Here is a 16,936-nt window from a genome sequence, read left to right as displayed (position 1 = left end):
CACAGAGCTGCATCACTGGGAACAACTGCAAATATGTGAATAATAGCTAGCTATGGGGAACTTCCACACTAACTAACCAATTAGATGGAACAAGGTCTGGTGCTGTAAATCGTATATAATGCAAAATCACTGATAGTTTAGCTGTCAAACTGATTCTCTGCTTCCATACATTTAGTAACCAAACTAAAAGACTTGTTGGACCCCATTTGTGTGACAGCGCCACCTATGGGGCGTTAAGAGAAATGCTGAAGAGATTATAAAACGCAATGTGTAATATTTTGTGACACCTTGCTTTACAAACAGTTTTCTTAGTTTGCTATTGTTGTCTCAAAAGAAGCTTTTTTTTCGGTGACAAAGCCCACCGACATCACACGAGCAACCGACGTCTGTACGAACGTAGCGACGCAATGACGTCACTTATATGCGCCACAACCTTCACTGTAATACATTTTCTCTTTACAGTTAGATATATAATTATAGAATTTCTAGACATGCAGAGAGCCGCGAAGTGTGCTTGGAGACTGGACCTCAGTCGTGCATTCTGTCCGTCGAGCGCGAGGAACTGTCGTGAAGTAAACATAGGTAAACGTGTGTATGTAACGTACGCGTGAGCTCATGACAGCTGATGTCAAGAAAACAGTTCTTCCGACTTCTGCTGTAATACTGTTTAAGTTATGGCTTGTAGTGGTTACCTGGACTTAGGAATAATAATAGTGAAAAAGATCATTTTTAGATCGTTTTGATAAATGTGGCATGAATATTTTTAATTATTATTTTGGAAAATTGTAGTTTCTCTCAGTATTTCAGAGAATTGCACATGAGTGCTAAAATGAAAGTCATTTTTGTCACGATATTTTTAGACACATTATCCTAATGTACTGAATGTTCATTTAAAATTGCAACAAAAATGTTAAACTCCTGTACATTTACAAGTTTCTGTTTGTTTTTCTGTTTGCTTTTTTTTCATCCATGTTGGGCATATCTAGTTTAAAACCAGTATAAAACCCTGTTAGTCTTTTTAAACTGAATAATGCAGTAAACAGTAGGTCTAATATGTAATTGTTTTACCTCCATAATGTAGATTAAGTCCAAATTATATTGTTGTTTAGTATATTTGTGTGGTTGTTATATCAGTTTCATAGTATAGTGATTACTATTGCTTTAAGATGTGTAAATAGTAATAATAACCAGTGATAAAGTGTGTTAAATCTCTTTTTTTTTGCGTTTAAAGGCAAAGTGAATGTGTAGTTTTTCCTGCAGAGTTATTTTGTTTGTATGTGTACAGTAAATGGCTCAGTGTCGTGCAGAAGATACAGCATCCTTCCTCCACCACGTGATGAAGAAGAGAAAGCCATGCTGGATAGTATGCTGAGGGTTGATCATGCAGGAGAGTACGGAGCCAACCGCATCTACGCTGGCCAGATGGCAATTCTTGGAAGAACTCAGACAGGTCCTCTAATCCAGGTACTTAGTCTTTAAACGCACGTAAGCCATTTAATGCAGTAACTGGTTGACGTGTACTTTTCACATCTGCAGCACATGTGGGACCAGGAGAAAATGCATTTGGAAAGGTTTAATGAGATCCTTGGTGAGCATCGGGTTCGACCAACATTATTGTTGCCATTATGGAATATTGCCGGGTTTGCATTAGGTATGTTTATAACTGCGCACACTTATTTACTTGCTTTTGCGCTATACTTTGTGATCATTTACTTCTACCTCTGTGGTTTCAGGGGCCTGTACTGCTCTTCTGGGTAAGGAAGGGGCCATGGCCTGCACTGTTGCAGTGGAGGAGAGCATCTCAGAGCACTACAACAGCCAAATCCGAACGCTAATGGAGACTGACCCAGAGAGATACACAGAGTTATTACAGGTAATGTGTGTATTTATACCAGGGCTGCACGCACGCATTCTATTAGTACAGCTTTTCACCTCTCCATTCAAACCATTTTTTTAGCAAAATGCACACTGAGATATAAACTTAATGTTTTTCATTTAATCAGCTTATAAAAGAATTTCGTGATGATGAAATAGAACATCATGACACAGGATTGGAGCATGATGCTGAGTCGGTGAGTTTGATATGTTGGTTTGCTTGTTTGGTTTATATGAAGTGTATGTTTTAGTTCGTTGTTGTTGTGTTTGACTTTTTTTAACTTTTTTTTCTTCCACTATAGGTACCCGGATATTTGCTTTTGAAAACAGCAATTCAGGCTGGCTGTAAAGCTGCTATCTACATTTCTCAGCGTATTTAGCGTCATTTTAATAATGCATGATGTGTAAATATTGTTTTGTTTATGTCGACCATGTACTGTAAGCAGTTGATTTATAAAGAGCACATTTTGAAAGAGATCATGGCGGTTTATGCGATTACGTGATCTTTAACATTTGAAACAATTTTGTAATTAAAACAATTGTGTCCGAAAACGTATTTGCTCCAAATAAATGTGTTCACAAAATCGTTGTTTTGTTTTATTTTGAGCTAAGAGGACATCATTATCAAAGACAAAAGTGATTGTTGATAATAATTTACAAGTCAAGTATGTCTGTATGGCGCCACTTGGTGGACATAATATGCAAGAAGACTTAAAGTGATACTCTGCCCAACAAATCTGAAAATTCTGCCCTCTTTCAATATGCATTTCTTCATTTTGTGAAACATATATGAAGATATTTAGAAAAGTGTTGGTATCTAAACTGTTTTGGTTCCTTCTGACTTCCATTGCAGGGACAAAAACACAATAGAAGCCAAAGGGAACCAAAACTGCTCAACAATAATAAATCACTTTAATGCAGGATCTCTGTAGAAATCTGAAGGCCAAACTTCTAGAGAATATATGTCAGAATTTATAAGAAATATGAGATTAGATGAGCCCAGTGGATGACAGTGGAAGAAGTTTGCAATTATTTGTGTAATTGCATACTTAATTTATACATAATTAGCAGCAAAAATTTGACCCTGGACCACAAAACCATGTATAAATATAATCCTGAAGCTGAATAAATAGGCAAGATACAATTATGTGAAAATCTGGAATCTTAGGGTGAAATATATATATATGAATATATATATATATATATATATATATATATATATATATATATATATATATATATATATATATATATATTGTCGTGATGAAACACATGCATATCAGTCCAAAATTAAGTTTTGATATTAAGTAAAGATCTTTACTTAATATCCTAGTGAATATTGACCCATACAATGTATTGTTGGCTATTGCTACAAATATACTTGTGTTACTTATGGCTGGTTTTGTGTTCCATAATTCCTGTAAATAAATCTATGACCTTGTCATTGCTACTACTAGTTCAACCACTTGATGAATTTGAAGACAGACATGTAAGATATGACACTTTGATATGATCAGAAGAGATTAAGGGAACTGAGCAGTTTGTCTTTTCCATGAACCAGTTTTCGTCCTCACAATGGATCAAATGTTTCAGTGATCAGATGACATCACCTTCCTGTGACAAACCACCGCGCTCTAGTTCACATATATAAACAGTGACTTGTGCGTTCATAAATCATAAGTACGTCCCCCAGTTTAGATCCTGTTGCAAAACACTCATAAATTTCAAAAGGTTTGAGAAGAGGTTAAACAATGGTGCTTTGATTTTGTTTAGAATATGCATTGTGTAAATGTCAGCTGTCAAAGCTTTCTGAGATGCCACATTGCTGCATTAGATGTGTTCATTTCACTATAGATCAGATTTCAGTGTGTGATTATTTAAATTATTCTTTATACTGTTAGACTATTAGTAAAAACCAAGAGATTAATTAATATATTTAAGTAACATTAATGCATACATAACTATTAAATAGAATTTATACACACACACACACATATTTATCTATATATGTGTGTGTGTGTGTGTGTTTGGGTTTTTTTATTAGATATAAAACTAGTTTTTAGTGTTTTTATATTTATATTATATTTATATTATATTCATTATAGATAAGGAATATAAATATAATATAAATTTTTTTCTCATTACTGCTGTTTTACCCCTCTTTTTTGACAGATATTGTTAAGACATAAATTAATATTATTTATTTATGTCCACCTATTCTCTGAACGACAGCAGAATTTGCACATCTTAAAGCCCACCTGAGTCAGGGGTTTATTTCTGTTTTAGATTAATAGTGCTGACAGCTTCATTGCATGATGTAAGATGTTTTAAAAAAGCAACAAGTATTGAACTGCATATTTGGCATCCAGATTGTGTGACAAAATTACCATAACATAAAAGCATGAGTGATGAGTCTGGTCAAGCTGCAGGTGTTAATACCAGTAAACTATAAAACCGACAACTATATTATCGCACTGTTTAAGAGAACAGAGAGAAAATTCCAAAACTTTGAGTCAATGCACAGATGTGTTCACAAAAATAAAAAACATAATAAAATAGGATGTTAAAAAAATAAACAATATTATTCCACCATTTACTTTTCTCCAGAAGGATATTTTTTCTTCCCAATTTTCCAGATTAGCCCATTTGTCATAGACCATAAATGTATTTTTATGTGCCTGAACTCAACGTATAGAGAAGTAATTATTTTTTTCAGTGGCCATGGTTCAACATACTTGGAAACTATCAACATTTATTTCATCACCCCATATACTTAACTATAAAGCTTCCTACAATTATGTCCCACAGTGCCAGAGTCAGCAGAAACCACAGAAACAGATTCTGTCTTTATCATTTCATTCTGCCATCATAAATATAACATCACGCTATTATTTATGTTTGTGTATTCTTTTATGTATCTCACTCACTTTACAGGCTGTTAGTGTGTTGAGTTTTTTTAATGCATGATCATCCAACATGGCAGATGGCTATATACATAATAAGTAAAAGTCTATGATAGTCAGGGACTAAATCACATAGACTTTATATTCCTGACATTTTGCATTTTCCGAAAAAAAAATCTGCTTGTGGGCTTCTTAATGGCAAAAAAAGTTAGTAAATTAATGTAAATGTCTAAGCATTGCAAATATATAAGCCAATGAAACCTTGGGGGTTGTCTATTATAATTGATGGACTTTATATATAGGCTAGTCCAAATCTAATACAACTAGAAAAGAGGACATTTTGACAAACCTCTTAGAGGAATTCACTTTTATATTGAGGAAATCAACGTCGAGAACAGACCTTAACATTTCAAAACATTGTCTTCTAAATCTGTGAAAAATTGTTGCTGTAAATTTTGAGCACAATGGTAATATAAATCCACACAAATCATAAAAACCTTCGGATGCAGTTCATTTAGGTTCTTGGCAACAGAGGCATCAAATGAATCACTGGCTATAATGTTAAACGCCACCTCTAGCTGAAAGTTTCTCTGCTCATTTTGGTACAGTAAACCTTAGTTTTCTGTCATGTGATAAGCTTAAACTAATATCTCAGAATTCCAATAAGCTTATTGCTTTGCATTTATATGGCTGGCTAGCATTCAATTCAATAAAGTGCTCGCATCCGCAATAAAATGTCCCTCACACGGTTCTGGGGGGTGAGTCAAGGCCTCTGGTAGCGAATCCATGGATCCACGAACGTCGGCCACTTACCACAATCAGCAAAAGTGACATTTAAAATATGCATATTTATCCTACAAAAACGCATGGATTCGATAGAGGGGGGCTTTATCCAGCCACTAGAGACGTGAGAGGGATGATTTATTGATTGATTTATTGAGGGATGATTGGAGGGGTCTGTACAATTTTTAATATAGCTCAGATTGGATTCGTCAGAAAGAAGAAAGTCACATACACTATAGATGAAAAACACAGGCTATTTTTTGGTGAACTAAACCTTTAACGCTATATCTCATTTTTCAGATTCAAATTAAAGCAATGATTTTAGGTAGCCATCTTTTTTTTTTTTTTATTATGACCAGGATTAATGAAAAGAAAAAATTGACGACTAACATAAGACTAGTCTAAGCAGTTTATTCAGCTGGCCACAGTATAAGATCACTGTTATTGTTGTAATTACAAATACGATAATTTTCTGTACATTCTTATTTTTAAGTACATGAAACAGAAATCTCTATGTCTAAACTGACAACTAAGCCGTGACATATAGCTTGGCCATCAACCATTAGTATGAGTGCATGATTAGGGGTGTAACGCTGGCATTTAAAACAGGTGAGCATATGTACGAATGTATAGATGTTTGTCTCTGTAAGTCATGACATTGTTCAGAGAGCCTACAGTTGTGTTGGCACCTCCAACGACTGTTTCTGATCAGATGGGGCAGCTTATGTGAAGTCCCAAATGGGTGGCGTGACCCTAGGGAACATTAATCAATGGCTTTGACAGGAGTGTGGCTTCACCAGCATGACTTCAAGGCCACGCTGCTGCTCAGACTGTCATGAGATTGCGCTGGCTCTTCAAGCTATTTGCCCAAGCATTTTATGAGGCCCCACACGACCCAACTAAAAAATCTCTTGCAGATGGATCCCAGTAGTGCTCGGAATTTAAATATGTTTAGTTATGAAAATATACAATCTGGGCTGGTAATCCCACAGGGGGCAACCTATGATGACCACTGTGCACTTAAACAATATACTTCAACCAAACATATGCAAGACGACAGCTCTTGTAAAAATTTTACTGTAATATACTTTTTCCTTTTGACCTTTTGATCACATTTTTTTTTTACCTTCCTCTTATTTTTTGCAGCATTACAACTTTATCATTGTTTGTACATTCCAGATAGTTGGTGTGTAGAGTAAGACGGGAAGATGTGCCTGTAAGAATAATGTGTATTTACTTCTAAACTGTAGCACTGAACATCAAGTTTGATGATTAAGTAAATGAAAATATTCAACACTCATTTTATTTGACAGTTCAGGGATGGAAAGTTGACAGAAAAGGCAGGATCTCCGTAAGAGATCGATCAAAAAGGTCTATTTATTCTACGCTTTATATATGTCCCGATCAGGCTCATTTACTGTTGGCTGATAACCACAAGAACTCGTCCTTTCACAACGTGAGCACGGGCTGTTGCACAAGAACTATATTTCCCATCAGCCAGTTCATCATCACAATCACCTGATTACACAGACCCACCTGCGGCGCATTAAGAGTTACACCTGCACCTCATTCACTCGCACACATAAAAGCCACTCACACTCTCAGTTCACTGTAAAGTCTTGATTTGCCCTGGCTGTCACTACTCAGAATTTTACCCGTGTTTGCTTAGTCTGGTTTTGATTTTTGACTGCACCAACCTCTGTCTGGATATCAACCCTATCTCTGCCTTCCCCTTTGTTTGTTTTGAGCCCCAAGTGGCTCAGCCCGGCTCTCAATCATTCATTACGATATAAAGATATACAAGTATTTAACTGCACACATTGTCAGAAGTCAATATTGATTTTAAATTATATTCAAAATATATTATATAGGTACAGGAATTCATACACAAGCGTTAACTCTAATACGCTTGCGCTTGATGAAAGTGACTTTTAAGTCACACTCTTGCTGTGGAACCTCAAAATTCAAATCGTGCCACTTGTTTTCTAAGGCTATTACATCATGGATCGTGCCAAGACCATCAATCCCGTTGACTGCTTACAGAAGGTTAACGTGTCATCCAGTATAATGCTTGCTTCAGCACTCGTCCCTTTTGTGGGCGTCTCACACTTTGCACCAATCCAACAAAGCCTTAGATGTCAGTGCTGATGACAAACAGCCACTCTCAGCAAAAATCGTCACTCGTCTTAGCGCTTACACTGCAAGCGTGCAAGTCACCTGCACCTTTGCATATATATTTCTTTCTCATAAAATGCGCTTGAGCACTGCTGACAATCAAAACAATCTAAGCATTTGTACTGATCTCATTCCTTCCATGGTTCAATTCAAGCTCCAGGTCCAGGTGAACTTGGATCTACGTGCATTGAACAACTGCCTGGTGTGTAAATTGTGGATGTTTAAGTCGCAAGCATTCAGCTTAGATGTTTAGATGATATGATCCCTTAAGATCATGACCTTTACACATTACTGTGCTCTGAAAATCACATCTATACAGTTCTCAGAGGTGCGGCATGCTTTGATGCCTGTCAGCTGAGAAATGCACTCGCCTGCCTTCAAATGCAGTGATGACACACACACAGACAAAGTGCTCGGACCACTCGAGCGCTCAATGTCAGGAACTGACCTTGGCTGTACATTTGAAAAACACATTCCAAACAAAAGTCCTAGTTCTCTGCTGGCCACCCGATTATCCAGATTGGTTTCTTTTTTTAACAAAAATGAAACATTATACAGGCATCTGCTTTTCTAATGTCATGTCACTTCTGGTCAGAGCAGCGGAGTTGCTTCAGGTTCAGACCCACAGACAAAGTCTGAATATCTGCAGCATCTTGCCAGCTTCTATTGAAAGAATCTATTGAAGCAGATATCAAAGACAAAAAAGACAAGCAATGCCATCTAAAAGCTTTTTTCAAAACATTCTGGCTTGTATTGGAAAATAAGCTGAAGGATTTACACCTTTTTTTTCTCTGTTTTTCTGCATTTTGAGGTCTGCTTCGCAGATTGTTGCAATGAATTCTGGGAAGACAGGGGCATCGTGCGTGCTTCTAAAAACAGAAAGAATGAAGAATGTTTTAAGCTCAGTAGATCAAATTCAGAAATGTCATTTGATTAGCTGTTTAGACATTTTTTGTCTAAATACTTTCACTCATCTGGCAACACTTTAAAGACTTTGGCTCTTACAACACAATGAATGGTAAAAACATCTGAAACTTGTGTCTACAAGAAGTCAAGGTTAAGCAACCATTATATTATATTATGTCATATTATATATTAAATAGTCCAAATGTAGAGAAGAAAGTAAGATAATTACCTTGAGTTATGCTGAATCTGTTTCAACCTTCTCAAAGACTACCAAAAACCTACAAGATATAAGATCATAAAATAGCACACCAATAATATAACTGTGTAAAAACCTGTCCTTGTCCTGTAAGTAATTTCTATGAAGAAACAGGAAATGTGAGTGCAGACTGCATGCTCAATATTCTGAGTGTGACTGGTCATTATCTGATGTTTTTTTTAAATTGTTTTATAAATTGTTTTTGAGAATCTTGGATATTAATTGGAGTATCTCAGTGTATCTCACCACTAACATTTTACTTAAGGCTCATTAATGACTGATTGACATGGAAGGATGTTGTACATTTCAATGGTGAGACGTAAAGACGGCCAGACTTGTGACCTCTTTCACTGATCACTACGTCAACCTAAAGTTATCCCAGATCGGCCTTCTATCTCCCTGTTCTTGATATGAATTTGTAATTGGTAAATTATTTCTGAATTAATAGGCCTATTTTTCATAGCAGTATTCTAGATGCCATCGGTTCTTTACTGGTTATCTGGTTTTCACTGCTTTGAAAATATTAGCATTTTACTGCAATTGTAGCATGCTTATTGTAATTAAATAAAATAGCTACTGAATTAATTCATATAGTTTTAACCTTGTTGAGTGCAATTTCTGGATAAATTTATCTCATATCACCACTCGATTAAAATAATATTTGTAAAAAAAAATCTTAAGTTTAAAAAAGGTGCTTCTACTTAGATGGAAGCGTATAATGCTTTAGCTGGTCAGACAGGTACCCTATACCAAAGGTTAGACACAAAGGCATGTCTCTTATGCCAAAGATGTAGCAAACATTCCATAACATCATTCATTTACATATACATTTCACTGTGATTGATAAGCAGAGTGGATAATGACAGCATCAGTCTATCAGCTGTTGCTTTATGTAAGGCAACCCTGTGTGATCAATCAGCAGATACTTCATAAATCTCAGCACAATTCACTCAATTCCATTTCTTTAACTTAAGAAGACTTATTTGTATAGGGTTATTTGATAGAGTTTTCATAGGATTATCTTTCAAGTGAGTGAAGAGTTTCTCCCTATTAGAGTGAACAGGGAGAGGTCTGCTCCAATGACCTAGAGCCACATGCCATGTAGCTGCAGGGTTATGCAGGTATTTCAACCATGTAGGTGTTTAAATCAAAGTCGAGCCTGGTCTAGGGGAGGGCTGGAGGGCTTGTTGGGAGACTAAGTTAGGTGGGGAGGGGATGTCTTTGAAATATGGTTGGGAGAGCGCATGTTATCTTTTCTCCTCGCCATTAGACGTCCAGGTTTGGTGTGTCATTGGTTGCAGCCCAGAGCTGGCACCAGCTCAAAGGGGATGTTGAGAAATGCAATCCATATGGTGGCACTATAAAATCTAGCACAGACCACAACCAAAGACCAAGATCTGTTCAGGACGCCGGCATAGCATCAATTCGAAAACCACTTTTTTGCTCTCCAAGACGCCCAGGGGACCAGGACCAGTTGTTTTAAGGGGTGAGTGCTGATCGCTTCTAATTTCATTGGCAGTGGCAGATTATATCATTAAATTAATTTAAAGCAATGTCTTTACATGGGCCTTTCGTGAGAAAAAATAAAGCTTTAAATCCTTTTTTGCAGTTTTATCTCAAACTGTTCCGTTTGGCCTTTTTAAGGGAGGTCCTGTTGGATTTGATATGAATATTCTGTGTCATTTTATGTTCCTGCTTCTGCTGGGAGTCATTTCTTGTCAGAACAACAATCGCAATGCCAAGTCAGGTGGAAAACCTGCAAAGAAGCCTAACAGCCAGGCTAAAGACATGACCCAGCATGGCCCTGAAGATGACCCAAACCCTGCGCTAGCAGGTGTTGGTGATTCCAGCAAAGAAACTAACTCTGGAGGTCGTGGCACCGCCCAACAAAGCGCATCTGTCAACAAGCCCATTGATGAAATGAAGCTGCACTTTCTTAAGAACACATTAGTGACTTGTAATGATGGTACTGCTGCTGGGTAAGACACCTGACATCCTCACTTACTGACTAGAGGTACATAAACTTTTTGGCAATTTGCAGAGCAATAAGGTCATGGGTCTGATTCCCAGAAAATACATTAACTTGTAAAATTTTACTTTAGATAATAGCATAAAATGCACAAAACTGTAGCAGTGTGAAGTCCTTTGACAGATTTGTAAATGTCCTCATATGGCTGTTGCCTAGACCATCTATATTTATTTGTGGCCCCCCAGGTTTTACCTAAAGGAGTTCAAAGGAAGTAAGAGATGGCTGATATTTTTGGAAGGTGAGTATTTAAAACTAAGTTAATTTTGTCGAGAGAGGTCAGCGGGCTTAAATGCAGTGCTCAGCGTTATTTTGACTGCTGGTCATCTTCTTAGACATGTAATTTTTCATGCTTTTTTGGAGCATGTCACATCACATTGGTTCACCAGTATGTTGAGAAGATATATAGTTTGACCAGCCAAGAAAAAGTAGCATGCGATGTTGAACTAGACATGGCAAAATTAAACAATGCAAGAGAGGGAACAAGGTGTAAACACATAAATCATGCAATGTCTCTCTCTTTACCAAGAGAAAGAGACATTAAATGGGGGGGGACTAGCAAACTTACTTTAAATGCTGTTGTAATAATACTTAGCTGTAACTTAACACTGAGCTGTTTTGTGACTCGACTAATTCAAACCAATGTAAAAATATCATAGTAACAAAAGCTGTATCCTGTCTATTGCAAGTTGTTGTTTGAACAAGATAGACACCTTAAATTTGTACCAATGCAGTCTAGGCTCTTTAAGCTTTTGACATCTTTTCAAAAGACGATAATGTGAGATTAATTTTCGATCATTCCCTTTTAGGTGGTTGGTGCTGCTACAACAAAGAGACCTGCGATTCCAGATACAAAACTATCCCCCGCCTTATGAGCTCAGCTGACTGGCCACAGACACGCAAAGGTAGGCTGATATTAACCAGACTCAAAACAGCACTTCTTGCTTTCTTCTAGCTAGTCTCACAAGCCATACTTCTGTGAATCTTATTGTAAACAACCTGATTATTTTCAGGAAGTGGCTTACTGTCAACACAAGTTGATGAAAATCCTCACTGGTATAATGCCAATATTGTGTAAGTATCTGAATAATATCTATATATGCTCTGTAAATAACATCTGACTTATGACAACAACATCTTATTTTATCTGATGTGAATAGGTTTGTTCCCTATTGTTCAAGTGATGTGTGGAGTGGTAACAAAGCAGTATCAAAGTCCAAACAGGCAAAAGAAACAGGTACATTTTTGTCAGACCATTACAATTTTTGTTTCCAAAATTAATAATTTATTCTTTCACAGAATATGCTTTCATGGGATCTCAAATCATTCGGGAGGTCATCAAAGATCTTGCCCCAAAAGGACTGAAACAAGCCAAAGTTGTGATGTTAGCAGGAACAAGGTGAGATCTCTACTAAATAGCTTTAGTTTGGGCAAAAAAAAAGACATTTTTACATGTTTCTCAAATTATGGGTTGCATTTATGTTTAAAGAGAGATTGCTTAATACTATTTATACCTATATACAATTCATTTTCATCAATGACTGGCTTGAAAGAAATGTTACGATTTCCTGTTATTAGTTTCCACAATCCAAGAACCATAGCTACCCATAATTAGATTTGAATTCACTCATAAACAAAGACAACATTAGACACCCATTACACCTGTTGCTGCATATTGAGATCTAATAACAAGATGCTATGAACAATTGAAACAGAGCCATCCGGAGTACCATGAAATCCTATTCCCGTCCACGGACCACCCCTTGAGTTTTACCACAACACTGACCGAAGCACTATTTTCAGCACATCCTGTTGTCTACCATAAAAATGTTTACTGCCTCCTGTAATGCTATAGACAATGACATAATATCTATATATGGTCTGTCAAGGAGGCAAAACAAGTTCTGAGGATTCCTCCGATGTTAACAACATGTTTCGATGGTGGTGGTCCCAAAGCATTTGTTGAAGCCAACTGACGTTCAGAATATTTGTAGTTTACTGGTTTAACAAACGAGATTTTGGGGGTAAAGAAATATTATTTATTTTCTCCTGCAGTGCCGGGGGAACAGGTGTGCTGCTGAACATTGATAAGGTGTCTAGTCTTCTGGAGCAGTTGGGGGCTGATGCTCAGGTTCGCGGCCTTGTTGACTCAGGCTGGTTTCTGGAGAGCAAACAGCAAAGAGCTCCTGATTGTCCAGACAGCGCCTCCTGCACCCCTGTGGATGCCATAAAAAAGGGACTTCGGTAAAGTGTACATGCTAATCTCAGTGTACCAGAATGATGAATATGTTGTTTTGCTAACACTTTAGTTTGCATTTTCAATATTACACAAATCCATTTTAAATTAATGTATTACATAACAATAACCATAATATCACTTATGGAAAAAGATTTATATTTCAGCATACTATCTTTAAGTATTGGTCTTATATTTTATCAATAATATTGCATTTGCAAATTTTAAAAATGACCTTTGAGATTTGATCTACATCACAAATGCACATTCAGTACAATAAAGATCACAAGTGATATTATGTATTATTTTATGTAATGTTATATCTTTTAGGTTGTGGAGTGGTATTGTTCCAGAAAAGTGCAAGCAGCAGTATAAAAGAGGAGAGGAATGGCAATGCTTTTTTGGACACAAACTGTACGCGTACATAAACGGTGAGGGTGTGCCATCTCTTCGATATGAATGGAGTCATTTTTACAGAAGTGGTCGATTTTAATAAAACCGACTTCCTTTAAAATAACAGAGGATATTTCCTTTTTAGCTCCATTGTTTGTAGTTCAGTGGTTGTTTGATGAGGAACAGTTACGAGTGGAGAACATTTACATGGGCGTCCAATCGCTCTCGGAGCAGCAGCGGACCTACATGCAAAACCTGGGAAAAGAGTTTAAAAACTCTCTCAAAGATGTTACGTGAGTGCATTTACTGCCATATTATACTAGTGTATCACTTAAACTACCTGAGTATGTCTCCAAAACAGCTAAACTGTTACTAATAATCGAGGAATCTTTATTATTATATACACATTAATATAATACATAATATATATATATATATATATATATATGTCCTGTTTTATGTTCTTTTAGAGCTGTGTTCGCTCCTTCCTGTCTTTCCCACACTTTGATTACCAAAAGGTAAGGACACGCAGGCACCCTGAGACACACTCCTCATGGGTGAGCTCATACCCCTGCATTTGAGCACTCGTTCATCATGATGCATTCTAAGTGTCACCAAAATGCCACCTCATGGTTTCACACTTAATTAATGGCCCGCTGTATGAGCTCAGCTGAGAGAGCAGTGGGACAGATGATTTGTGAGGTGAAACGCAACCATGGCGAAACACATGATGGGGTCAAACTTACAGAAGGGCTGTAGCTGCTTATAAAGGGACTGATTAGACTGCTGCTGATTATAGAGCATTTAGTTAACACTAGCTAAAAAGTGCACTTGTCACAAAGGCAGCTGCTCAGTTCAGAGGGGACACTAATTTAATGGTTAATTTTTAGTAGTGAACTTCGTTAAAATGCTCATTCATTCGTTCGTTCACTTATGTTTTTGAAAGAAGTCCCGGTAACACTTTAGAATACGATTCCATCATTAATGAATGAAGAATTCATGAGTAACACAATATTAGCAATATTAGTGGGTTACAATGATCTGTACTTTCTTCAGAAGGATGTAGTAACACTTAAGTCATCCAAAACTTTACATACCTCTTTAAAGCTTACAATGACATTAGCTGATATTAGGGAGTTATGGTGATTTTCACTTAAGGATACTGATACAAATAAGTAGTTCCTTTTGAAGGATTTGGTAATACCCGAGTCATTACTAGTGGGTTACCATTACCTTAATTTTGGAATTAATTAATAGTTTCTGGTTGGATATTAGTAATGTTTTCCAACCCAGAATGACATCTGTCTGCATGAATATTTTTTACTTAACCACAATCTTATCAGATATCTTACTTCTACTTTCTACGTTAGCTGTATTGTTGTTTCAGTCAATTCAGATCTTTTAAACAGAACACTAAACCACATGTTTGCATTCTTTCTGCACTTATGCACCAATATTTTTAAATGACTGAGACTTCCTGTCAGAGCCCACTGCCGTATTAAACAGGATAGATAATTAATGTGCATCCATTCATAAAGTAAAAGCCTATTTTAATTTTGTGCTGCCTGTTTTTTGTTTCCTTCAGTAACTGGATGGATTTCCAGATCAAGGGGACGTCACTCTCTCGTGCTCTGCAGTGCTGGGACAGAAGTCTTCAGGAGGCTAACAAGAACAGCAAAACGCCTCTTAAGGGCTGTCCCTTTCATCTCATCGATAACTGCCAGTGGCCACAGTGCAACCCAACCTGTCCAGCCCTGATTGATCAGGCCACGCAACAGGAGATGACTCTGCTCCAGGTGCTGGCCAGTATGGGCTTGGACCTGCAAAAGCTCGGCTTGGATGTAAGCGGAGATATTTCGGCTAGCATGGCCAGCAGCGGTGGCTAAATTAGCATTAGCGGGCGGTGGTGTTCTCATCAACACAGTTCACCTCATCCACACTTTTTAGAGATTGTTCAGCGGCTTCCTCTCTGGCCACTTCCAGAGAAGGACCTGGGTTTGTCTAGTGAACATGTCACTGGATTTCAGTACCGACAGTCTGCCTTTACAACGGTGTTCTAGAATGATTTTGTGTTCTTCAAGTGAGCGACTCTAGCTAGACACAGTTAATCAATGGTTATTACAACTGCTAATCTAATTCATCACTTCAGTAAGAGAACTGGTGTCTGAATTCAATGCTTTAGCTAAAACTGACAACATCGTAGTGTACCAGCAAAATCAAAAAGAGCAAAATTTATTGTTAACTAAATCTGGAGAATGTACAAGTTCATAAACAACAAGGACATGTAGAAGGATGCTTATCTTTCAGTCACATTCTAGAGAAAAGCAGTGAGCAGTATAACAACAGTTGTTTTTTTGTGTGTTTTTTTTTTTAAGTATCAAGAAACCATAGCGCAGAAACCACATTTTTGTCTAACATCCTGTCATAATACATACTCTGTGTTATATATCTGTATTATTTTTAGCAAGTGCATGCTGTTTTAGGACATTGTAGTCCATTTTGCAGACGAGAATCATAAAAATGACACACATTGATAATAGTGAATGGATAAATGTGGTATCTCTTTAATTTTGCCTTATAGCCTATATGAATAAGACATCCGAATGTCCTTAAAATATATCATGAAACAAAAACAACATCTATTTTAAATATAATTATCTCACATCCATATGATATTACTTGTTGCCATGTTACTTGTTTTCATGATATCTTTTGGCATTTATATTTGGTTTGACTCATCGTGAACACTAATAAAAGATGAATGAAAGCTTTTCATGAAGATGTTTAGACACCTGCTATCTCAGTGTGTGTGTGTGTGTGTGTGTGTGTGTGTGTGTGTGTGTACCCCGTATTCACCATGTTATGGAAACCAAATGTCCCCACAAAAATAAAGGAATACAAGTTATTTTTGACCTTGGGACCTCTTTGGGATGTTTTGGTGCCCGTGAGGAAAACAGCTTAAAAATAATACAGAATTTTTTTGTTTGTTTGTTTTTTGAAAATTTTTGAAAGTTTTGTGTAAGGAGTAGGTTGAGGGGCAGGGTTTGGGTAAGGGGGTATTGTTAGAATAGCGTGTTAATGAGCCTGAAGAGCACAGGGGAACTACTTGACAAACATCAATCTTAGGTGAAGCTGACTAGTGTGAAACTTGTATCTGGCCATTTCAATGAACAATCGATTCTGATGGCGAATGGCACGCTAGTAACTTTACATTACAAACACGCTGCGGTTGAACTTATCTATTTGAAATGTGATTGATGTTGCAACCCAAAATGATTTCCGTCATCAATTTTTGTGCTTAACCACAATCTAATCCGTTATCTTATTTCTACTCTCTGGGTTTGCTGTAAAGTTGCCTGCTATCTTACCACCATCTCTTTGAA

General features: G+C 37.0%; 2 protein-coding genes across 2 annotated transcripts; both read left to right on the top strand.

The window, feature by feature from the left end:
• Positions 1 to 412: 412 nt before the first annotated feature.
• coq7 (coenzyme Q7 homolog, ubiquinone (yeast)) lies at positions 413 to 2,459 on the top strand. The gene is made up of 6 exons (XM_043241272.1): positions 413 to 582; positions 1,286 to 1,464; positions 1,537 to 1,651; positions 1,734 to 1,873; positions 2,004 to 2,072; positions 2,178 to 2,459. The coding sequence occupies exons 1-6, from the start codon at positions 492 to 494 to the stop codon at positions 2,253 to 2,255; spliced, it is 672 nt and encodes a 223-aa protein (XP_043097207.1). The 5' UTR covers positions 413 to 491; the 3' UTR covers positions 2,256 to 2,459.
• Positions 2,460 to 10,181: 7,722 nt separating this feature from the next.
• notum2 (notum pectinacetylesterase 2) lies at positions 10,182 to 16,370 on the top strand. Its single transcript, XM_043241302.1, has 12 exons — positions 10,182 to 10,384; positions 10,543 to 10,877; positions 11,113 to 11,165; positions 11,734 to 11,829; positions 11,938 to 11,998; positions 12,085 to 12,161; positions 12,224 to 12,323; positions 12,980 to 13,168; positions 13,491 to 13,591; positions 13,699 to 13,846; positions 14,024 to 14,071; positions 15,139 to 16,370. Exons 2-12 carry the CDS (start codon positions 10,564 to 10,566, stop codon positions 15,437 to 15,439), a joined length of 1,488 nt encoding a protein of 495 aa, XP_043097237.1. The 5' UTR covers positions 10,182 to 10,384; positions 10,543 to 10,563; the 3' UTR covers positions 15,440 to 16,370.
• Positions 16,371 to 16,936: the final 566 nt, after the last annotated feature.

The sequence above is a fragment of the Puntigrus tetrazona genome, chromosome 6 (assembly GCF_018831695.1).
Source record: "Puntigrus tetrazona isolate hp1 chromosome 6, ASM1883169v1, whole genome shotgun sequence".
Lineage (NCBI taxonomy): Eukaryota > Metazoa > Chordata > Actinopteri > Cypriniformes > Cyprinidae > Puntigrus > Puntigrus tetrazona.
This window is presented reverse-complemented; position numbering and strand designations above follow the sequence as displayed.